Below are 24,292 nucleotides of genomic sequence, written 5' to 3'. Positions count from 1 at the left end.
ATATCGTGCTCGACTGCATACTGTCTTGGTTAAATCCAATCTCTGCACGTCTAGTTCAATCTGGTTATAGGGGCTCGTCCGATCAACTAAGATTAATAAGTAACTTGGCAGATTACGTTGGTTTAATATTTAATTCAAGTCTGTTTTTATCAAGTTTCTGGCTGATCAAAGCTTTTTACCGCCGATTGCTCATTCTATCGGCTAACCATTGTAGCATCAACATCTGATCGGCTGGATATTTATTCACCTATCGGCATAGTCGATCGGCTTGTTTTACTGTTTATCTTGTTAGTTGCAGGATCAAACTGACTGGCACGCTCGTATATATTCTAAGATTTAGGTCCTGTACTAGAGTGGCCTAAGATTGACTCATAGGCCTTCGTGTGTAACACGTCAGATCACATTTTTGACGTCAATAATGAGTACCTAGATAAAAAAGCAAAATAGAAATTTGTTGTTTTGGTTTAAATGAAGAGCAAAGTAAAAATAACTTTATTGTAGGATAAAGAGCGAGCAGCACAATAATTTTATTTAAAAAAGAGGGAATAGCCAATTTTTATAACTATCTAGACCGTTTAGTATTTATTTAAGAGGTACCGGCCGGCCGGCTTTGCTCGCTGGTGTGCAGCCTCTTATCATCATTCATCATCAGAGGGAGGGAGAGAGAGAGAGCAGGGCAGGGGGAGGTGGCAATGGCGACGGCATCGTCGCTGGGGCTGCTGCTTCTGCTTCTGCTTGGAACAACGTGGGCGGCGGCGGCGAGCGCGCGGCGGAACGTGGTGAGAGAGGTGAAGGGATTCGAGGGGAGGCTGCCCTTCCACCTGGAGACGGGATACGTAGAGGTGGATGAGCAGCATGGCGTAGAGCTCTTCTACTACTTCATCCAGTCGGAGCGCCGCCCCGCCGATGACCCCCTCATCCTCTGGATCACCGGCGGCCCCGGCTGCTCCGCCCTCTCCGGCCTCCTCTTCGAGATCGGTATGTTACCTTCCCTTCCATCCTTCTTTTCATTTCAGCCCCCACACAAAAAGTATATATTAATTCATCTCCACACTAGCTTGATTAACTAAACATACATACATATATCTAGCTAGGATTATCTAATCTACGAGCACCAAAAATAGTTCAAGCATGAAATATTTACAATCTCGACCAAATGGGGAGCATGAAACGACATGGTTGCCCCCGAGAGAAAAAAAAAATATTGCAATGAGTAAATTTCCTTCATTAAATTGGCGGTCCTTCAATTTTACAATTCCTGACACAAGGATTTTAAAAATTCTCAAATTCAGTTTTCATTTGTTTTGTAAATCTTGACTTAGAGCTACTTTGAGCTTCAAAACCGATGGTGGAGAGAATTGGCTCTCTTAAATGTTTGTATTAAATTGCTAAATACAATACTCCCTCCACGCCAAAATAAACTAATTCCTAATTCTTAGCCGGTCAAGAGATGATCCCATTACCCTTGCCGGAGACCTACGGCTGCCGGAGAAGGAAGAAAAGGGGGTGAGGCAAAGAGAAGAAAAGGTTGCATGTCCCGTGAAAAAAATCAAACGGTATATTTATAAATAAAAAATAATTTATAAATAAAGATTTTATATGCGTATTCTTAGCAACGTAAAAATCAAGGTTGAAAAATAAACTTCAATAAAAAATAAGTTGGGTTCATATTTAAATTTTGGTAAGATGGCTCTGTTTTCCACCTCTCAGAGTACGTATAATAGTAGAGTATAAACCAGCTATAAACATTATAAACATATACGAGTACTAATTTGTAGGTAGCTACAGCATAGGCTCCAAGACGCCATGTGTATGACATGTGGGACCATGCATTAATGCTTTATAGGCAATTATTATATGAATTGGTTATTAGATTGACTATAGATTAATTAGAGCTAGTAGTGACTTGCTCCACGCTAACACACCCTGCTGCACTTGTGGCAAGAAACTTCAACGTAGAACATGAAGATTTTTCACCTCGATCTCAGCACACTCACCGACAGATAGGAGAGGGTAGCCACTCATGACTCATCGTACCCCTGCCATTCGTTTCTAATCTTTTTGATGAATAAATCCAACAATAAAGCCTTTTAAGTATGAGCTTTTTTTTCTCGTCCTGGAGTTGATACCATAAGATACTATTTTTTTCTACGTAAAATTTGGTAACTTCTAGTACCTAAGATTATAATATGTATTTGCTCTTTACACACACATATATATATATATATATATACACACACGTGCGCGCTGCCCAGTACCCACCACAGATGATATATATGGCAGCTAGCTGAAATTAGCTGATGATATATATCCTGCATTTTTGTACCTTATAGTATTAATTATGTTTCTATTAATTAGATAGGCCAGGGAACTCTGTCATTTCGATGCCTAATAATTTGCAAGTAGGATGGACTTAATGCATATGCATACAGGCCCTCTGAAGTTTGATGTTGCTGGATACACGGAAGGGTTCCCACGATTGGTCTACTTCCAAGATTCCTGGACCAAGGTAGCTTTAGCTAAGAGTATCTATCTTGGATCAATAATTAATTTCCTATTCCCCTGTACTGGCACTGTGGAAGTATAAGTAAAATTAACGATGATGGATTTAGTACAAAATTAAACCGATCGATATATGAGGAGTATATACATTATGCTAAAAATATATATATAGGTGAGCAACGTGATATTTCTAGACGCGCCGGTGGGGACGGGCTTCTCCTACGCACGCCATGAGCAAGGCTACAACGTCAGCCTCACCCAGACGGGACACCACCTCCTCGTCTTCCTCACCAAATGGCTCGCCGATCACCCCGAGTTCTCCTCCAACCCTCTCTACATCGGCGGCGACTCCTACTCCGGCTACACCGTCCCCGTCACCGCCCTCCAGATCGCCAACGACGGGCACCTCAACCTCAAGGGCTACCTGGTCGGCAACGCTGCCACGGACATCAAGTACGACGACGGCGGCAAGGTGCCCTTCATGCACGGCATGGGCCTCATCTCCGACGAGATGTACGAGGCCGCGCGGAAAAGCTGCCGCGGCGACTACGTGTCCACGCCGACCAACGCCGAGTGCGCCAGCGCGCTGCAGGCGATCAACTCGGCCACCTTCGCCATCAACCCGGTGCACATCCTGGAGCCCATCTGTGGCTTCGCCTTGGGGATGGGGCGGCGCGCGATGGCTGAGGAGCGGCTGCGGCTGGGGCTCCCCGTGGAGTGCCGGGACAACGGGTACCGGCTGTCGTACCTGTGGGCCGACGACCCGGAGGTGCGGGCGACGCTGGGCATCCACTCCGGCTCCATCGGCGGGTGGAGCCGGTGCACGGCGCTGCCGCAGTTCCGGCACGACGTGGAGAGCGCCATACCCTACCACGAGGAGATGACGCAGCGCGGGTACAGGGCGCTGGTGTACAACGGCGACCACGACCTGGACATGACGTTCGTGGGGACGCAGGCGTGGATCCGGACGCTGGGCTACCCGGTGGTCACCGCCTGGCGGCCCTGGTACTCCAACCGCCAGGTGGCCGGCTTCACCACCGTCTACGCCCACAACCTCACCTTCGCCACCGTCAAGGGCGCCGGCCACACCGCTCCCGAGTACCGCCCCAAGGAGTGCCTCGACATGCTCGACAGATGGACCACCTCGCCGGACGGCCACCTCTGATCGTCCGTCGTCTCATCCATCATTAATTCTGCACCCGGCCCCGCCAATTAACTAATTCCTTCATCATCATCATATTATCCCACACACAGCCGGATATATCTTACTTAATTACACTACTCCTTAATTACCTATACAGTATATATATATAGGAGTATGTACTCCAGCTAGGTTTATTTTGCTACTCAATTCGCTCACAACCCAACCATTATAAATAATTCATACCTATAGTGGAATAATTATTGAGTCGACTTCTTTTATACTAGTATCACTGTAGTACGTGGTATCTCGACGTTGATTTTCTCCCAAAGAACCAAATGGACAAAAAGGAAGCAGCATGAGTAGATACAGGAGTACTGGTACTATTGTCTACTGAGGCCGCGTTAATTTTCTCCCAAAGAACCAAATGGACAAAAAGGAATCTGCACCAAAATTAGTATATAATTAATTAATTATTAGTTATAATTAGATTGATATGATTTTCTAGATCAATTTTTCTACATAAATATTTTTAAAAACACCGTTTAATAATTTAAGTAAACGTGCGCATGAGAAAATTTAACTGTGTTAACTTAGATAAAAGAATAGGGCCTGACTGAACTACCGAGGCTGTTTGGCTTGTTGCTGCTTGAGGCACTGTTGGTGCACAACCCAACAGCCACGCATCAGTACTATGGGCCTATGGCCATGCTTTTCGCTTCCATATATTTTAGATTTTTATGGCACATTAACGTGTTTCGTGCAAAAAAAATTCATATAATATGTTTTTATTTGATCTTTTGTAAACGGTATTTAAATTTTGTTGTAGTTAAGTTACTTGTTTATGCTTTAAAATAACTAGCACAACATCCAATAATGTAGAAAAACTAAAAATCGCAAACGTCATGTATATCTATATATAGCAAATAAATGAGCAGCACGGCAAGAGAGAACATCTATGGGTGTGTTTAGTTGCTTGTATGATCTTAGCCTGCCTATCTCTTTCATCCAGGTTGAGTGTGACTTGGCTGTAGAGGTATTTCATCCAGGTTGAGTGTGGCCTGGCTGTAGAGATATAGATGAGTTTGTTTGGTTGTTTGCATCAGGTTAGCCTGGCTCGCATGAGATTGTGTTTGATTTCTTGTATGAGAGATATGGTAGAAACGAGATTTTGTTTCATTGATTGCACATACCATATATGAGGGTACCAATATTTTTTTTATTAAATGCTCAATTGATGAAATATCACTGTATACTGTATAAAACAAATACATTCTCAAAAAATAAAAAGACTAAATAAAAAATACATTCTCAATTGATGAAATATTACTGTACATGTATACTGTATAAAACAAACACATTCTCAGAAAATAAAAAGATTAAGGAAAAAATAATGAGCTGCAGCAGCCCTCGGCACAGAGGATCGAGCAGCTAGTGCGGCTGCAGCGGCCCTCGGTGAGCGGCGGCGGCGGACTCCGACGGGGGCGACGGCGGACGACGTCAAAAGGCGTCGAGTATTGAGTGGCGCAGCATCGCACGGCCGCCGACGAGCGTTGAGCGGAGACGAGTGTGGCCATGCGGTCGCTGACGCCGGCGGGAACAGTTGCGGGTGGATCTAGAGACAAATGCGGCCGTGGCGACGGCGGATCTAGAGATGAGGGCGGCTGTGGCGGCCGCCGACGGGAGAGACTACGGGGGATCTGGAGACGAGCCCGGCTGTGGTGGCCGCCGACGGGTGCGGCGGCGGATATGACACGACGTCGAGCGGGGGCGGAGGAGACGGCACGGCGTCCAGCAGTGGCGATGGAGACGAGCGGCGGTGGCGGAGACAGCCCGGTTTCGAGCGCGGTGATGGCAGAGACTTGCACGCACCAGCCCAATCTTGCATCCACGTGTGCAACCTTTGGTTGCCTGCACTGGCTTCAGATCCTCGTTGAGCAGATGCCAAATTGACCTTCGGGCCTGGCTGAAGAGAAACGCAAGGTAGGAGCGTCGCTCGGTGGCCAGGCTGAGTGCATGCAGCGACGCTGCACGCGCGCATACCCGCACCCCGCCGAGTGCATGCGCTCGTGCAAAAGCAATGGTCATCCACTCATCCTCGGCTTGAGCCCGTGCCTCCTCCTGTCGTCGGCCACCCGAGCTGCCACGCCATTTGCCATCGTGGCCACGCCATCGTCCTGTCGCCAGATCCGCCGCCGCCGCCACGTACCGTTGGTGCCTCCATCGTCGGATCCATCCCCATTCACGCCCGTGGTCGCGGGATCTGCCATCGCGCGACGTCGCCCACCACGGCCCCATCGTCCTCATCCGCCTGTTGGCCCAAAACCAGGAAACGCTGGCCAATCGGGAGGAAGCCTTTCTACATCCCAAAAAGAAAGGTGAGGTGAGGGACCCCTCCCCTTTTAAGCTGGTGTCACTCCCTCTAGTGTGGGACTATTCCCGACAATCCCCCCATCACACATTGGTGCCCTTTAGCTCTGACCGGCTCCACACACGCTCCCCCATCACACATACATACGGGCCTCACACCTGCGGTCTACCGGGCTTCGGGCTTACACCACACGAGTGCGCACGCGCACTAGAGAGATTGCGGGCCTACCTCTGATACCACTTGTTGGCCCAAAATTGGGAGACGCTGGCCCAACCGGGAGGAAGTCTTTCTACACCCTAAAAGCTAGTCCACAAGGTGAGGGACCCCTACTCTTTTAAGTTGGTGTTACTCCCCCTAGTTTTCCAATATAGGACTATTCCCAACACCACCCTCGTTGAGACGACGGATGGGGGCGGAGCCGCCGCCACCCCTATCGCTACCTCGTCGACCGCCACTGCTCGATGCCACGCCCGTTGGTGCCTCGGGGGTTGCCGCTCGACGCCGCTCCCCACTGCCACCGCTTGACGCTGTCCGCCCGTCGCACCGATCGGAGTCCGCCGCGGATGCACCGCTCCCCGCCAGGCAGCTCGACGCCTTCGATCGCCACGGCCGGTCGATCCCACCCCCGCTAGCTGCTCGATGCCATCCGCCACCGCCGTAGTTCTTCATTTATTTATTTATATTTTTCTTTCCCACCATTTTTTTGAATATATTTGTTTTATGGGACAATCTCATTCTTACCCTTATTTTGGAGTCTAATATTAGTTTTACCACTCCTTTATAGGGTTTTCATATTTGCCTCTACTTTTTTAACTGAATGAGCTAGTTGCCCCTCTTATGTATAGAAGTTAGAAAGATCGCTAGTTGTCAAATAAATACAGTTTAAAACATAAAATTCTAATTTCTGAAATTTTAAAGGACAATTTTGCCCTTGTTACAACTAGAGAGAAGGGAATAGTCTGGAGTGGCAATTTCTGAATCAGAACATTGCATCGGGTCTGTGGCTGGGAGGGGGCGGCGGCGGCGGGGCTTGCAGCAGTTGGGAGAGGGCGTGGCTTCGGTGGTGGTTGGGAGGGGCACGGTGTTGATAGCGAGGCTCGCGACCGATTGGAGGGGCGTGCGGCACCGGCGGCAAGGAGGGGCTCGTGGGGCTCGGCGGCGCGGAGGGGATCGCAGCGGTGGCAGGGAAGACCTCGCGGCTGCTAGGGCAGCGATGGCTGGTTAGGGGAGGCGGCGGCGGTGACCGGCATTTGAGAAAACAGAGGGTACCATGATATACATAGAAGCATATTTTTCCTCGACGTACTCATACATGCAGCATAATGGTGTTTTATTCAAAGCCGTTATAATTAGTTTCAAACTTGGTGATTAACATGGTTTGTTCCATTAGTTTTAGACATATTTTATTATTTTACAAATTTTAGTCAATTAAAATGACCTTAGACACACAATAAAATTCATAGTAGATACATCAGGATTTGTGCTTCCATGAAAAAAATTAGAATTTTTTAAACTGAATATGAATTAACAATATTATTGCTTTTGTTGTTGTACATGTATTCTTATGATTTAGAACGGATGGCAAAACACAAATGACTAAAAAAACAGGGATAAAAATGAAATTCTTGAGAAAGGGTAAAATAGTCCTTTAACATGTGAGTTAACATCGTCAGTACTTCCATCCAAAGAAGGGGCAACCAGTTTGTTCAATTAAAAAAACAGGGGCAAATATGAAAACCCTAAAAATAAGGGGTAAAATCAGTATTAGAACTCAAAACAGGGGCAAGAACAAAATTGCCCCTTCTTATATATAGTATACAGGTACTGTAGTGATATTTCATCAATTGAGAATTTAATCGAAAAAATATATTGGTACCCTTATATATATCGTATATGTAATCAACCAACAAAATCTCTTTTCTACCGTATCTCTCGTATAAGAAACCAAGCAGAATCTCATGCAAGCCAGACTAATATGATACAAACGACCAAATGAGCGCATGTGTTCCTCCATAGCTAGGCTATACTCAACTTCGATGGGAGAGATGAGCCAGGCTAGGATCATACGAGCAACTAAACACACCCTATACACATATAAGGGTGTGCTTTAGTTTGTTCGGTTTGTCGGTCGGCTTTCTCTAAAAGTCGTTTTTTAATTTAAACATACAAAACAAAGTGAGCGGAAGGAACTTATTATCGTCTCAAGATTAGGCAAAATGAAGACAAATATAAGAGGTGCTGAAAAAATAGTAAAAAATGCATAGTTATATGCCGATATAACTATATTTAAAGAAAGTATTAACAAAATATCATTATTAGGTTAGAATTTTGAATTCAATGAACACACATTGCAATTCTCAGTGAACTAAATGAATCCACGGGGTCTAAATTAGTACAGGGTAAGAATCTACGTACTTTGTTCTATGGATCTACAATTTAAGCCATACATTTTTGATCAATTACGACTATAAATATCATTTTTTGAAAATAAATAGTACTCCCTCGATTTCATAATGTAAGACTTTCTGGTCTGGACTAAATTCATATTCATATAGATATTAATAAATTTAGACATATATATATATATATTCATCGATGAAAATACATAGATAAGATTAACAAGTTTTATAACATGAAAGTACATGGTCATCAAAGAAAAATTGGCAGTATGTAGGGAGCATGGACCCTGCCAGTCTCCTCAGCCCCTCCCTTCGCTGCTTGTTACTGTTACGAAACAGTTCTACCTACTGGATCATTCTACTCCCCTTCCGCGTGAAGAACGTTTGCCGTCGTTTTACCGTCATTTCATCATCTGAATTGATCTCATAATCGGCTTGATCTTCTTCTATTTTATGAAAAAAAAAGGAACACCAAGATAATGCCCCTAGCCATACGTTTCATTAATTACAGATAAAAAAATGGTCCACTTTCATTTGTGTACGTGTGAGGTTGGTGGAGATGGTGGAAAATACGGCTCAGTCGAAAAAAATGGCTAGACGAATACTTCCACTTGCGGTAGGTGTAAAACTTCCCAACGGAATAAGCAATCGTGACACATATTGCTTCCGTAAATATAATTCGTTTTTGGGGGAGTTAGGATATTTTTAGCAATGAGATTGCTGGTTATCTGTTGGAGATTTGTTTTGCTGATAAATACAAAAATAATATTTTAGGAATATTTTTGACGTACTGTTAGAGATGTTCTAAATACTGGATTTTTACATGCAGAGGCTTAAAACGACCACCTCTAAAAATAAGGTCATTTAAATCATTTTTTAGACACGGTTGACTTAAGTGATCATATCTAATTAATTAAAATTCAGTCGAAATTGTTTTGCAATATTATCATCCTCTTTATAGTAGCATCCACCACTCACCACGATACATACTCCTAAAGTAGCGGCTAGTGGGTGCCGGTTGACCAAGCCTTCGCTAATTTACCAAATACCCCTCCATTTCACGGGCGGCGTTAAGATTTTCTAGCTTTGTCTAAATTCATATAGATGCTAATAAATCTAAAAATATATATAAATTATATATATTTATCAATTGATAAATTTAGATAAATTTAAAAAGTCTAAAAATATAAAATAGAGAGAGTATATAGTGTGAAATACACAGCTCTCCGGATGTCCCAAAAGACTAGACTAATACACTGTCGAATACTATCATAATGGTACCTGCACAGTACATACCACAAGTAAACAACACAACTAGTGGAGTACCGTTGTAAAAAGTCTTAGGTATCCTTTGAATTATGGGGCCAAAAAAACAGAGAAATAAAATAAAAACACTGGTATATTGTGTTATTTCAGACGAATTTTATAGGGTTCGGAAACTCCATCCTTTATTTTTCAAATAACCGTACAGGAAAATTTTGTATAGAATTTGAATTAAAAAAAATTGATTCAAAGGGGCTCTAACCTTACGTCACATTATGTTGTAAGGTCGTCATTAAGGAGGTCTCATTGTACTTGGAACTAGCAGGTTGGCCCACATATTTGCGCGGCTAGATTTAAGTCATTTTATATTTTTACTCCTATTTATTTTGTTCTTTAAACACTAAAACATGTGTTTGTTTACTTATCTTCATTGTTGTCTATTTTAGTATAATTCTATTTAATATTTATCCATTTGTTTTAATTATTTAAGCATATATTAATTATGCCATGGTGTGACGCAAACTTAGAACCATAGCTACGTATGAGAGCTTGTCAACTACCACTCCTTAGACTCACTCAACTTTTTCATAGCAGATCTAGAGCTTATGATATACATATATTATGATCAAACGGTTTACACCTTACAATCTAGATATAGATATATTATGATCTAACAACATAGATTTTTTTTCTTTTTATAGCGACCTTATGACCTAGATATATTACGATCAAATGGTGTAGATTTTTTTCTTTTGCATAGCAGGCCTAGAGCTTACGTTATATATATATATTATGTTCTAACGGTCTACACCTTACCATCTAGATGTATTATTATCTAACGGTGTAGATTTTTTCATGTGATTAATGTGGTAATTTCTAGCCCCTGGAACGAACGTGGAGTCTCCCTTCCCGCACCGTCACACAGATTGCGCAGCTACCATCGTTATATAGGGTCTCTTATCTTAATAATAATTGATTTTTAATTGTTAATTCAAAAATATTTTTTCTAAATTTATTTTTACATGGAAGCTTATTTATTTGTATTATAAATTGTACTTGTACATATACTCTTTTTTACATAATAATTAATTTGAAATACAAATTTTAGATATGTGTATGTATGTTGACTCGTTCTCTTAATTTGTTTATATATGGAATCTTCTCTTAATATAATTATTTTAAATTTTTTAATCCAAATTTGGATATTCTAAACTTTATTTACACAGATTGTATTTATAATTAGATTATTTTTAACTTTAATTTTAGATGTTTTTAAATTGTATTTATAGATGGAATTTTCCGTCAATATCAATTATTTTAAAATTTTTAATCCAAAATTGAATTTTTCTAAAATGTATTTACACATGAACTCTATTATATATTTTTTATTTTTAATTCCAAATTTTTATTTATAATCGGATTTATTTTTGTTTTTTTGTTAGTGTGGGATTTTCTAGTCGTGAGAGTGAACGTTGTGGTTTTCTAGTATGATAATAATTGAGATGACGTGACGCAATGAGAGTAGATGATAAATAGTTCTAATTATCGTTAACAGAGATGAAACTATATAGTAATATAGGATTTCAGTTCAATGTTGTGCCACTATCGTAGATTTAGTTGATTTTGCCGTTTCCTTTGTCAAGACCAAGTCTGCCAGTAACATACCCCGTATGTCAAATTTTCAAAATATTTTTTTATAGACTCTCATTAAATCTCATCCATTAAAATCTAAAAACTCTCGTTAAATCTCATCCTTTAAAATCTGAATTTACGTGATCTCACGGTTAATGTTTTTCTCCTTTTTCTCAAATTAATTTATTTCTAGCCATGTTCTAGATTTTTTTAATTGGAATCAATGTGGTCATTGATTTGTTTGTTCTGAATTAGAGTTTTGTTACTTAGTAAAGTTAATCTATCATCCTAATAAAATTTGTCGGCGTCTAGTGTATTAGTATGTCTCAATATCCAAACGGTTAAAGCTGTCTTCCATTAGAGTCCTATTCTGGCTGGGTTCCATTAGAGTCTCCCAAGCTTCCAAAAACATGAATATAGTACGTTTCCGTTTTAGTTAATTGTCATTGCTTCCGAGTCTTTGATTACAAAGATTCTATATGCCCTTATTAAATCACAACCATCGGTATAGATTTATCACAATCTAACGTTATTTATTATGACTGAATGAGAGCTTACAGGTGCAGGATCACGTGGTCCAATCACGATTCAAGAGTCCAAATCCTAATTGAATTATGTGTTTTTATGTGTAGTATTCGTCAATATGACCTCCAGATAGGACATGTGCAATTGTCCTCCTTTTATATAATTGGGCTTCAAATAGGATCCGCACATTTGTTTTTTCTTTACTTACTTACTTATATATTTTCATCTCAACCATTAAAATCTATACTTAGCATGATCATATAATTGGATTATACCTATCTCCTAGTTAAAATTTCATCATCAAAAGATAGAGTTGGATTAATCGTCAAAACAGTAGTACCTCAAAGTTTCCATATTAAAAAAATCTAGATCTACTACGATCTAACAGTTTGGAATAATATCCTTTTTTGATTAACGTGGTAAACTTTAGCCTCGCAATTTTTGTGGATCTGGATGTTTGATGTACTATTTTATGTGATATAATTTTTTAAATTATATTTTCATAGATATAATTCTACTTTCCACAGAATATTTTAAAGGTATAGTTGGATTTCATATACAATTCTTATCTTCTTTTTCTTGATATAATTGTATTTTGTATATGATAACTACATCAAATTCAAAATTATTGTAACCTACGTACATCATTTATAATCTAATGGTTTAATTCTTTTTCTTTAATTAATCCAAAATTGCTAGCGTACTTTCCCTTTTCACTCAACATGGCACGAAAACAGAGCTAGCTCGCTCGTTCCAATATACAGCGTAACAAAAGGAAAGATAAAAGAAATTACCACGTTAATCTGTATGCATGTATGATACTATGTTTATACGTTAGTCCAAGAGAAAAGTTCGTGTCCAGTTGGGGGTTAAGTAGGATCTGATTAGGATTATAGTTTATATTTTCCATAATCTAAGTAGGATTTCTCTAGATATGTTCTGCCTTATACATTTAAAATCAATCTCCACCATTAAATTGGGTTGCCTTAACGTCGAAAATCATGACTCCTGCTTGGCTTACCACCAAAAAACTCACTCAATACGGAGTATATTTTTATCCTCATAAAAAATTGAGAGAACCAATGGAAAATATTTTGATCTAGATATATTAAGATCTAATAGTGTAGATTTTTTATTTTTCTATTTTTTCTTTTTATCTGATTAATCTAAACCATCATGATCTGGACCCATCATAATCTAAACCGTCGTAATCTGGACCCACCGTAATCTAACGGTGCACTTTTTTTTTATTTTTCTCTGATTAATCTACATCGTTATAATTTGAAGCTACCATGATCTAACGGTGCATTTTTTCTTCGAGTAATCTACACCGTTATAATCTGGGCCCACCATGACCTAACGGTGTAGAGTTTTTATTTTTTTTCGACTAACGTAGTAATTTTTATGTCCAGAGTGACGTGGAGCCTTCTTTTCGATCTGTTTTTATATTATAATAGATAGATAGATGGGGCGGTAGACTAGTGGGCTAGGCCACCTTGATTAGTGCCACATGCCTGCGTCACGTTCCTACTATGCTATATATATCATTTTAATTTTTGTACAAAAAAAATTCCTGTCCTTTTTTAGAGTAGTACAGTACGCGTGTTGCACGAGTCTAGGTCAATGATAAATAATAATTAGCAAGTGTAACAAGTAATTAAGCAAGGGAGGAAGATCGATAGGATAATGATATTGTTAATTAATTAAGATCGAGAAGTGGACAGCTATGTATGCAATCATATCCTCTATTAATAAGCTTCTGCCCAAAAAAAGAAAACAGAGCGTGGGTAGTACTCACTAACACAGTATTGATGACGAATATAAACAGAGAGAGCGGGCTGCTGCAAGAACAATCCAGGAAGACGAAGACAAGAATGAGGTGGAGTGCTATGGCTATGTCTACATCGGCAGCACAGGGAGGGATCATCCTCCTCTTCCTCTTCCTCTTGCTGCAGTTGATCTGCACTCCCTGCAGCTGCTCCTCGCCGGGGGGGGCAGCAAGCAGCAGCAGAGTTGTGAGGCATCTCCCGGGGTTCGATGGGGAGCTCCCCTTCGAGCTGGAGACCGGGTACGTGGAGGTGGACCACACCACCGGCGTGCGCCTCTTTTACTACTTCATCCGGTCAGAGAGCAACCCGGAGGAGGACCCCTTCTTGCTGTGGCTCACCGGAGGCCCCGGCTGCTCCGCCTTCTCCGGCCTCGTCTACGAGATCGGACCCCTCAGCTTCGATCTCCATGGACATGGACATGGAGATGGAGGAGTGCCAAAGCTGGTGTACAAGGCGGAGTCGTGGACGAGGCTGAGCAACGTCATCTTCCTCGACTCGCCTGTCGGAACTGGGTTTTCCTACGCCGCCACCGACGCAGGCTTCCGCTCCAGTGACACCATTGCTGTCCACCAGATTCTCGTCTTCCTCAACAAGTGGTTTGGGGAATTGCACCCGGAGTTCCTGTCCAATCCTCTCTACATCGCCGGCGACTCGTACTCCGGAATGATTGTGCCGGCTGTCACCCTCGGAATCGCGACTACTAGTCCTAGTTCTGTCCAACAACTTCATCTTGTTGGGACCAAGACTGAACAACCATATTCTCTCAATCTAAAGGTACGCACGCACCGTACTATTATTATCAAGTCACTCTGCTAGCTTTAATAGTTGCACACTCATACCCTGTGCATGCCAAATCGTCTACAGGGATACATTCTGGGCAATCCAGTCACTGATCACGACTTCGACACCGCATCCAAAATTCCATTTGCTCATGGGATGGGCCTCATTTCTGACCAACTGTACGAGGTAATAAAACATCCTCTACCTACCTTGATGGAATGGAACTAATTAATACTACGCAGTGACATGCATCTTACTACTTTACTGTATGATTTTCAGGCATACAAGAAGAGCTGCAGTGCCAAGGACAACACTCAGCAGCAAAGTGTTCAGTGCACCAATACTCTTGATGCCATAGATGAGGCACGTATATATTACTTAGCTGTTCATTTTTTTTCAGTGATGCTGTTAGTTACTGCTGCTGCTGAATGCTGACTAGTAAATTATCTGTGAAGTGTGTCAAGGACATATACGCAAATCACATTCTGGAGCCTTACTGCACTTTTGCAAGCCCTCATCATCCTCACAAGCTCATCAATAAGCCTGCATTTACTTCGGGAGTACGCCAGATGCTCCAACTCCAAGACCTTCACTTGTCTGAGATCTCTTCAGAATGCAGAGTTAGTGGACCTTTAAAATTTATTGAATAATTTCCCTTTTCTTCTTTTATTTCTTTATATAGTACTACTTGATCATATCTTAAGTACCTGGCAATGTCTTATTGGCATGCAGACCGCAGAATATACCATGTCCAGGATATGGGCAAACAATGACACAGTAAGAGAGGCCCTTGGAATTCACCAGGTATGTACTTATAGTATATATATGCCTGCCTCTTCATCATCGAACAATTATTTGGAGCGCTTTTTTACCATCTTGGAAAAGTTACCGTAAGTATTATATTTTATAGCGTAAAACCCTTCAGGTATTTTCTCAAGAATACTAAAATGTCTCTTATTTGCAAGTTCATTATAGAACACAACAACACTGAGCCATGCGATGGAATGCAATGATCCACTGTAGTATTCTGCAATGCAGGGAACAGTTCCTTCGTGGCAAAGATGCAACTACGACGTATTGTATACTTCTGATATAAAAAGTTCAGTAAGATACCATCTGGATTTGACAACTAGAGGCTACAGAAGCCTAATTTACAGTGGTGATCATGACATGGTTATTCCTTTCATCGGCACGCAAGCCTGGATTAAGTCTCTGAATTTCCCTGTTGTGGATGAGTGGAGACCATGGTTTGTGAATGGACAAGTTGCAGGGTAATTAAGAGCTCACGTACATTCATCTCTCATCAAAGTACTATAGCTATACCATGTATATCACTCTCATCTGTCTACTGTTTTATGTGCAGATATACAAGGTCATACTCTAATAACCTCACATTTGCAACTGTCAAGGTAAGGGTGCTGTAGTAGCAAATTAACACATTGACACATATATAGCAGCATTATTCATGATTTCATAATGAAACTAAACATGGTTTTCTGCATCAGTATCAATAATTGGTGTTAATTGGTGTATATGATACAATTTAAAGGGTGGTGGACATACTGCTCCAGAATACATGCCAAAGCAATGCCTTGCTATGCTTGGAAGGTGGGTTTCTGGCGATCCTCTTTGATGGTGAAGGTATCTACATCCACAGCTTGATCGAACTGGTTGTCCCCAGCGGCACCTAGCTTATTGCTCCTTGACTCTTGCCCGGCGGACGGCGGCGGCGGCGCTGAGTCATCCAGCAGTGGCTGGCGGTTCCCTGAAAAAGCTAGCGCCTCATCTCAAGGTGTGGATGTAGCTAGCTTCCTGGAGTGAGCCATTAGCCTGAGAGCTGAGATGGCCCCATGCTTCACCACAGCAGGCTGCATATATTTGGGTGTTGGCAGAGATCATTTTCTATCTAGTGTCGTGTGGTGACTAACTGAAAAGATATTGTGCGATTATTTTGCTACTACAAACATTAGTTGGTATTCTTTGAATCTTACATAACCTAGTATTATGTATATGGATGGGATTTTCTCAAAATTTATTAAGCTTTATAAGCTGTTACATTAAAAAAAGTTTTGTTTGATTGAATAGAAATTTGAACCCAGCACCTACAAGAAATTTTATGGATGCTTGATTCAGAACACAAATGAACTCTAGACTTGCTTTTCTCTATAAATAGGTAAATTTTGCTACCGGACACTGAAAGGAATATGATCTTTGCTGATGGACTCACCAAAACATTAGTTTTGCTAGATGACATCTAAAGATCGATGGTTGCAATTTGCAATTGGACACTGTAGCAAATAAAATATAATATCTACTAAAGTCAGGACAGGTCAATCATGTGAAATGTCTATTTCGCCCTCTTCTTTTTGCTCCCTCCTCTTCCTTCTGATTCACATCCCACTCAACAGCAACTACTCAATGCCTTAATACCAAGATTTAGCCAATGTGGCAGCTGTTGTGGATGCTGCTCACCGTTAGAGCATATGGATATAATCGTAGTGTATCTTGTTGTCACGGTAGAATAGGAGTAGTTCATATCTATACACCTAGGATTGCTTCAGATCCAAGCCCTGTAACTATTAATACACCAATTCGGAGGCTCCAGACAACAATTCAATATTCACGGTATATCTATACATCTCTTTATACTTTCACGGTATTAAAGAAGACGATCTTTACAACCCCACTCAATGCTTTCATAGTCGTTGACCTTAGAGTAGCGCTCTCTTGGGGCAACCATCATTTAATTTTCATTTGTCATAGTTTGTCTTCCCATCATAGTCGTCATTGATCCAAGCAGCAATAGGTTCACATCTTCCTATCCGTTAGGGAAGAAATAAAATAAAGTGGGACTGATATGTCCTACATATCACTTCAACTAGGAAGAGAATGTCAAATTGAACGAGGAGGAGGAGACATAATTGGTGTCAGACCATACCCAACCAAATCATCAGCACCCGCCGACCTTCAGTGAAGCCCAGAGACAACCGGCCATCGAGGAAGCCCATTTATGGTGGGGGGCATGCCACAACGCCCAATGGCAGCAATTTTCTTATCACCGACAGTGGTGACGAGAACTCGCCTTCCTCTTCCACCTTCTTCTTGATCCCAAATGGCGACGGTGAGGTGTTAGGCATCTTGAACATCATGTCCCCACCATCATTGATTGCTACTTTCAAAGTGGTCCCCCGCTCATACACCAAGTGGAAGATGCCATGAAGTAGTCACCACCATTGGTGTACAAGATGTAAGACAGGGATGAACGTCGCAACCACCTCCACACAGTGGACTTCAGCATGGGGATGGTGAGAAGAAGGTCATTAGTTCCCACTACCTACATGATTTTGTGCGTGTCATATAACAATGATGTGTTGGACAATATCTCACGTGAATTGGTGGTCATCATTGCCCGCAGCTGCACGTGGTGGGGAGCGCCGGCCCGAGCTTCGGGTGCCATAGGGACAACACCTCCTCCTCCGCGCTCATTTGGTGTTGGCTTACATGGGCACATAACAGGTCAGCAAGGAGGAAGACGACAATGGTGAGGAACTACGTGAAGTTGAGGCCACCATGGGCTGACCCCCACGGCAAACCTCAACATGCCGTTGGTGAACATTACCACCCCCCTTGGCCCGCATGCACCAATGGCGGATGGGGATGGTGGCAATAAACTTGGTGGCCTCCTTGGTGACAATGGCCGCGAAGGCGTCACATAGGACAATGAAGGTAGGGCACGACATGTGAAAAGCATTACGAAAGTTAGAGTTCGGGTAATCAATGCTCATGCAAAGGTCCTACCAAGTGCATGAGTTGTCCTCAAACCAAAGGTAGATTTATTGGTGTCGGTGTTGTTTCTTTTGGGGTAGCGATGGCAACGATGAGACAACAATGTCAAGGTCCTTAGTGTTGTTTGCATGTGGCCATTGGTGGTTCTTGAGCAGGAGGACGAGGAGCTTATGGTATGCTATTGGTGCCATTGGCACCAACAATGACAACAACGCCATGGGCTTTGGGCTTAGGCTCATCGTGCTTGTAGCGCTAGTTGGACATGATGACGTCCTGCTAGTACTACTGCTACACTGCTATGATGAGAGGAGAGAGAGAGGCGACATGAGGTGCCAGGCCCCACTAGTTTTTTTTACATTAGGAGCCACATAATACAAAACCACCATCCTTTGCTAACTGTAGTGCTACTTAGGTATGACATAGGATGAATCACCTAGGGGGTAAGTTGACCAGTTATGAATAGTTTAGCGATTCTTCATACCTAGAATTTTAACATTTTGGCCCTTTTGAAAAACTTATTTTACAACGTCTCTGGAGCACTCCTTCAACAGGACGGCGCCAACGAAATTGGCGCTACCACTGTGCCATGTAGACAGGCCGTAGCAGGGAGAGGCTGACGTGGCAGGGGGGCGGCGCCAATGACATTGGCGCCGCCAGCTGATGTGGTAGAGGGCGGCGCCAGCATCATTGGTGTCGTCCTCTGGGGGGGACTTACCCGCCTGACCCCCACCCCCACCCCCACCCCCACCCGAGCCAGTTTATCCCCAGCCTGCTGTGTTCATCCTCTCGCCCCCTCTCTCCTTCTTCACCTCCCCCTCTCAAATCCACTCCATTTGGAACCTTTTTTTGCGGGTTTTTTGTGGGAATCGAAGAGCAAGGTAAACTCCATCGTTCCCCTCTTGTTTCGTTCGTTTTCGTTGGTTGAATAAGTAGATCGGGGTGAAACCCAAATTTCATGATTTTGGATGTTTTGGTAAATTTGAACCCCCCCATTCGGTTGGTATTGTGGGGGCATTTTAGTAGCATGCCATGTGTGTGATTCGTACTATTTTTGATGAATTTAGTTGGTCACATGAATTCAAATTTGAGTGCAACCTATGTATAGATTAAATGTATAACACTTGTTAGTGTTGGTATGGTGAGAAATGACACTAGAAACATAGTTGGGTAGGTGGAAATTATTTTGATTACGTTGATTTTTGTGGTTGTAATTGTAGTGATGCTATTCACCATTTTAAAAATAAAAAGATATTGGTGATTCACAAATGTACATAAATAACTTTACAAAAAAAATTTGTTCTATGTACACACTGATTTTTTGTAGCATGTACTACGGATGTAGATGGAAAGAGTTGTCCGAGTATATTATGGTGGTAAAATCGTGGAAACGTATGCTGGTGCTAATGTGGAATTTGAGGATATGAATGTTCGCACTATTATGTTTGGTTCAAAACCCAGTTTAGAGCAACTTAGGTCTCGAGTGAGACAAATTCTTGGATGGACGGATGAGAATATCGGGGTTGATATATGTGGGAGATATGATGTTGGAAAGGGTCATAAGTATGTTGTGGATGTGTTAGGAGAGATGGAATGGGACTGTTACATTCAATTGGTGAAGGCATCTGAGTTTAGATCCTTAGAGGTGTTTGTTTCAAGAAAATCATTGGATTTAGCAATTTGTAATTGTCCTGTAGAGGACAATGTGTTGCCATCCTCTATTGGTGAGCACGTAATTCGTATTGAGGAGTGTTCCAGTAGGCAGGACGACTTGGACAGGGTGATGATTGATTGTGAGGTCTTAAATGACGATGAAAAGGTTGCTGATGTAATGGTCGAGGATGTGCCTATTGTTGGAGTGAACGCAGATGGTATAGACCGGTCAGTACATGCAGATCCTTCTTATGTGCCTGATTATGAAAATATGGAAGATGAGCCAATATCTCCTAGAGAGAATGCCCATCAAGAGGAGTTGGATATCGAAGATATTTTAAATGAACCTCATAGTGCTGAGTTATACGAGAACGAGTGTGCCGACAACTCTGAAGACGACCGACCGTTAGAGCCATTATCAAAAGAGGAGAGAAAAGCCTTTAAGAAGGTTTTCGGTCGAAAATCTTCCATTCATCAGTTCTGGGACCTCACTGGTTTCTGAAGGTGCCATTTTGGACGGTGGTCTACAAGTGGAAAGAATCCCAGAACCCAAAAGTAAGGACTCACTTACAAAAGGACTTGAGTTCCCAACCATGGTAGCTTTGAAGATATGGTTGCAGGAATATGCTATTGTGCACCATCGACCATACCGTGTTGTCCACTCCGCTGCTAGTAGGAGATATAGTGTGAAATGTCAGGACCCCCAATGCAAGTGGAAGGTGAACACCAGAAGGAGAAAGAGTGGTTCTTGGAAAATCACCCGTGTTGTCAACACACACAGGTGTGCTAGTGCTAAGTCAAGTGCAAAACACCGTCAATTGACATCCAAGTTCATAGCGAACAGGCTATGCAACGCAATTAGGCTGCAACCCACTCTATCTGCGTCCACGTTGGCTGCATACATTTTTGAGGTATTTCACTATAAAGTGAAGTACGGAAAAGCTTGGAGGGCAAGACAGGAGGCCATGAAGTTGATTTACGAGGAATGGGATGAGGCATATAGCCGTTTGCCAACACTGATGCAAGACATCAAGCAGCGAAATCCTAGCATGGTATACAACATTGATGTCTATCCAGACCAATGGATAAATACAAATAGGGTGGAGAAGAAAATATTTATGCGTGCATTTTGGTCCTTTGGCCGATGTGTGAATGCTTTCAAACACTGTAGGCATGTTATTCCAATAGATGCCACATTTTTAACTGGAAAATACAAAGGTGCTCTGATGACTGCATTGTCGTTTGATGGTGATGGCCAGCTAATTCCCATAGCATTCGCCTTGGTGGAGAAGGAAAACTCTCGTGATTGGGCATGGTTTATTGATCGGGTCCGGAGGGTTGTGATTGGGCCAGAAAGAGAGGTGTGTATTATCTCTGATCGACACCCCGGTATACTCAATACCATGCGGAATGACATCGGAGATTTGCCTCTCATACACCATCGGCGGTGTATCAGGCATTTCGCCGCTAATTTTCATAAGAGTGGGGCAGACAACGAACATATGCAAGACTTGATGCGAATATGCCAGATTGAAGAACCATGGATATTCGATAGAGACATAGAGAAGTTGAGACAACTTGTTAGTGATAGACCGCGCAAGTGGCTTGAGGACTCCTTGTCGGAAAAAGTTAGGTGGTCTCGGGCATACGATGAAGGATGGCGATGGGGATTTATGACATCCAACATGGCGGAACAATTCAATAACGTTCTAAAGGGCATTCGTAGATTACCGGTCACGGCAATTGTGTCATTCACATTTATAAAGTGTAATACGTACTTCGTGGATCGGCATGAGAAGGCGGTCAAACATGTTCAAGGTGGTCATAAATGGGCTAAAAAGGTCTCCTGCCTACATAAGCGGGAGGAGAAAAGAGCTAGCAAGCACACGGTGACCTGTTTCGACAAACAATCCAAGACATACGAGGTCACCGAGAGAGGTGGCATTACAGGGGGGGGCGTTAAGTTTGGTGCAAGAGCTTTCAAGGTGGAGGGAGAAGCCAACAGGTGCAGTTGTGAGATACCGAGGTTGTACCACCGACCTTGCTCGCACATCATTCATGTATGTTTGATACATGCGCTCGAGGTTGATGCTCCTTCACGAATGCCATACGAGTTCTCGACCCAAGCTGTTGCCAACACGTGGGCTAGCCGATTCACACCATATCTTGACCTAACACAATGGCTGACATACGACGGAGAAGAATTTGTGCCTAATCCGGCGTTGGAGATTAAGACAAGAGGTAAAAGGAGGTCAAGACGCTTCAAGAACGATATGGACGCTGGGTGGGGCGCTTCTAAGAGAAAGCTTCCATCTAGCCTACAGTTGGAAGCGGCTCCTTGTAAAAATTGATGCTCTTTTTGCCATCTAGAAGGCCACAAAAAACCTAGGTGTCCAAAATGGAAGAAAAAGGATGTTGAGTCTCAAACAACAGTGGTTAGTGCCAATGTACCTTTAACTATCTGTTGATTGCCGTATTTTTAAATCTTTGCATTCCCATTGTTTACAATTTTTTTAATCACCGTTATGTTTTGCTAACATGGTCTCTTCTTTTTTTCGCAGAATGGCGGACGAGGAGGGTAACGCGGATTATCCAGCACTGCATGAGTCATGGGAGGCGAGCCATCGAGGGCGAGCTATCGAACGTGGGAGGGTGCGTCGATGGCATATCGTTATGTACACTACCGAAAACTGTTAAGTCATGTACTAACTGTTCTTCTACTTTTCAGGTGCTTCGTCCTATTCGCATCCGCTGCAAACGACCAATGCAACTTGACGAGCGCTACTATCGGTACTTACGGACCGTCAGATTTCTAGGCACCGTCGTGGTGCTTGATAGCAGGCTGCCTCAGTTCAACGCTGCAGCCATGACTGCTCTTGTCGACCGGTGGTGGCCTGAGACCCACAACTTCCATCTCCCTTGTGGGGAGATAACGATCACCCTCTAGGATGTAGCGATGATATTGACGTTGTCGCTGAAGGGCCAGCCGGTGATAGGAAAATCTGAGATAGGAGGGTGGAAACCCAGATTGGAGCAACTCCTTGGTCATAACATAGTTGTTGAGGGGTATGCTGACAAGAAGAGGAAGTCCTCAGGGGTCCCACTGTCTTGGCTATATCAGATTTTTCTGAGCTTGACGAGGACGCCAAAGAATAGAGGGTTAAGTGTTATGCTTGTGCGTATATCCTCTACCTGCTTGGAGGAGTTCTGTTTCCAGACGCTGGAGGGGACATAGCTTCCGCTATATGGGTGCCTCTGATAGCGGATTTGGATAGTCTGGGACGTTTCAGTTGGGGATCAGCGGTGCTGGCATGGACATATCGCCAGCTTTACGAGTCTTGTTGCCGTCAAGGAAAGTCGTCAAACTTTACAGGATGTGTCTTCCTTGTGCAAGTATGGATGTGGCTATGACTGCCCATTGGTAGGCCTACGTGGAGGCAATGCAGATACTAGCCGCACGTTCCGAATGACATGTGGCCTTCGGCGGCCTATATGTTTGATGAAGTCCCACCCGCGCATGCACGTACCGAGGTGGCCTACAAACAGTACACCAACGAGATCGACAGCCTCCAGCCCAACCATGCAAGTAATTTTAGTATTTCAATGTTGCGTTCGTACAAAAAAACTTGCATAGTGCTTCGACTTTCCAATTTACTTTTGTAGGTTATTTGGCTGCCATGTAACACAAGGGAGGCAGAATTGCTGCACTTAAACTTGATGTGCAAGAGAGACCAGGAGATGTGGTGCTACCAATGCCCATTAATCTTTTTTTGGGCCGTCGAATATCACCTTCCACACCGTGTAATGCGGCAGTTTGGGAAGCGCTAGGATTTTCCTGTAGAGGACATCTCCACCTCATGAGATCTTCATAGGTATTTTTCCTTGCGTGCCACCCAAACTAGGAAATAGGAAACATGTTATTAATGTATCTTTCACGTCTGCAGGTACGACTAAGGGTGTAAGGGAGCCAGCCCACCAACCCCCTTATAGGTCAATTAAGCGGGTAACCCGGTGGGCTACCCGCTTAATTGACCTATAAGCCGGTTGACGGGCTTGCCCACTTACACCCCTAGGTACGACCGCGTACACACCAAGAAGGTCTCCGATTGGGCGGCGAAACACCGTGCCCACATCGACGCTTGGCGTACCGCTAGCGGCAACGACCAGTACATCGCAGCGATTCATCAGGACAGACATTTTCACGAGTACCTCTCTTGGTACCAAAGGACTTACCGAGTCTTCCTGCGACCTACGTGGACGGAGGATGACATAGTGGAGGCTCCATCGTCCGGGGAAGACAATGTGTACGACAAGACCACACGAACGGGGTCTCAAATGGAGCAAGCTCCCGTGCGGGACCGTATATAAGTCTCACTTTACTTCTTGTACGGGTACTTACTAAAATTTGATATGG

At 43.0% G+C, this 24,292-nt stretch overlaps 2 protein-coding genes across 3 annotated transcripts; both read left to right on the top strand.

The window, feature by feature from the left end:
* The first annotated feature begins 603 nt into the window (after window positions 1-603).
* LOC102707340 (serine carboxypeptidase-like 2) lies at window positions 604-3,791 on the top strand. The gene is made up of 3 exons (XM_040528235.1): window positions 604-978; window positions 2,433-2,509; window positions 2,675-3,791. The coding sequence occupies exons 1-3, from the start codon at window positions 693-695 to the stop codon at window positions 3,665-3,667; spliced, it is 1,356 nt and encodes a 451-aa protein (XP_040384169.1). The 5' UTR covers window positions 604-692; the 3' UTR covers window positions 3,668-3,791.
* A 9,828-nt stretch (window positions 3,792-13,619) lies between these two features.
* Window positions 13,620-16,535, top strand: LOC102707062 (serine carboxypeptidase-like 13). Of its 2 annotated transcripts, none has more exons than XM_006662062.3 (8): window positions 13,620-14,436; window positions 14,527-14,628; window positions 14,722-14,805; window positions 14,898-15,062; window positions 15,175-15,246; window positions 15,481-15,713; window positions 15,806-15,851; window positions 15,992-16,535. In XM_006662062.3, the coding sequence occupies exons 1-8, from the start codon at window positions 13,645-13,647 to the stop codon at window positions 16,073-16,075; spliced, it is 1,578 nt and encodes a 525-aa protein (XP_006662125.3). In that variant the 5' UTR covers window positions 13,620-13,644; the 3' UTR covers window positions 16,076-16,535. The 2 variants fall into 2 exon arrangements, with proteins under 2 accessions (XP_006662125.3, XP_015697111.2); XM_015841625.2 differs by having other exon boundaries at window positions 15,948-16,006.
* The last annotated feature ends 7,757 nt before the right edge of the window (window positions 16,536-24,292 follow it).

The sequence above is a fragment of the Oryza brachyantha genome, chromosome 10 (assembly GCF_000231095.2).
Source record: "Oryza brachyantha chromosome 10, ObraRS2, whole genome shotgun sequence".
In the NCBI taxonomy this organism is placed as follows: domain Eukaryota; kingdom Viridiplantae; phylum Streptophyta; class Magnoliopsida; order Poales; family Poaceae; genus Oryza; species Oryza brachyantha.
This window is presented reverse-complemented; position numbering and strand designations above follow the sequence as displayed.

Excerpts from the sequence above, each read along its gene's own strand:
- LOC102707062 (XM_006662062.3), top strand. The coding sequence starts at position 13,645 with ATGACGAATATAAACAGAGAGAGCGGGCTGCTGCAAGAACAATCCAGG. Across the intron at positions 15,714-15,805 it reads GTGAATGGACAAGTTGCAGG|ATATACAAGGTCATACTCTA; the intron begins GTAATTAAGAGC and ends TTTTATGTGCAG. Across the intron at positions 15,852-15,991 it reads TCACATTTGCAACTGTCAAG|GGTGGTGGACATACTGCTCC; the intron begins GTAAGGGTGCTG and ends TACAATTTAAAG.
- LOC102707340 (XM_040528235.1), top strand. The coding sequence starts at position 693 with ATGGCGACGGCATCGTCGCTGGGGCTGCTGCTTCTGCTTCTGCTTGGA. Across the intron at positions 979-2,432 it reads CGGCCTCCTCTTCGAGATCG|GCCCTCTGAAGTTTGATGTT; the intron begins GTATGTTACCTT and ends ATATGCATACAG. Across the intron at positions 2,510-2,674 it reads TCCAAGATTCCTGGACCAAG|GTGAGCAACGTGATATTTCT; the intron begins GTAGCTTTAGCT and ends ATATATATATAG.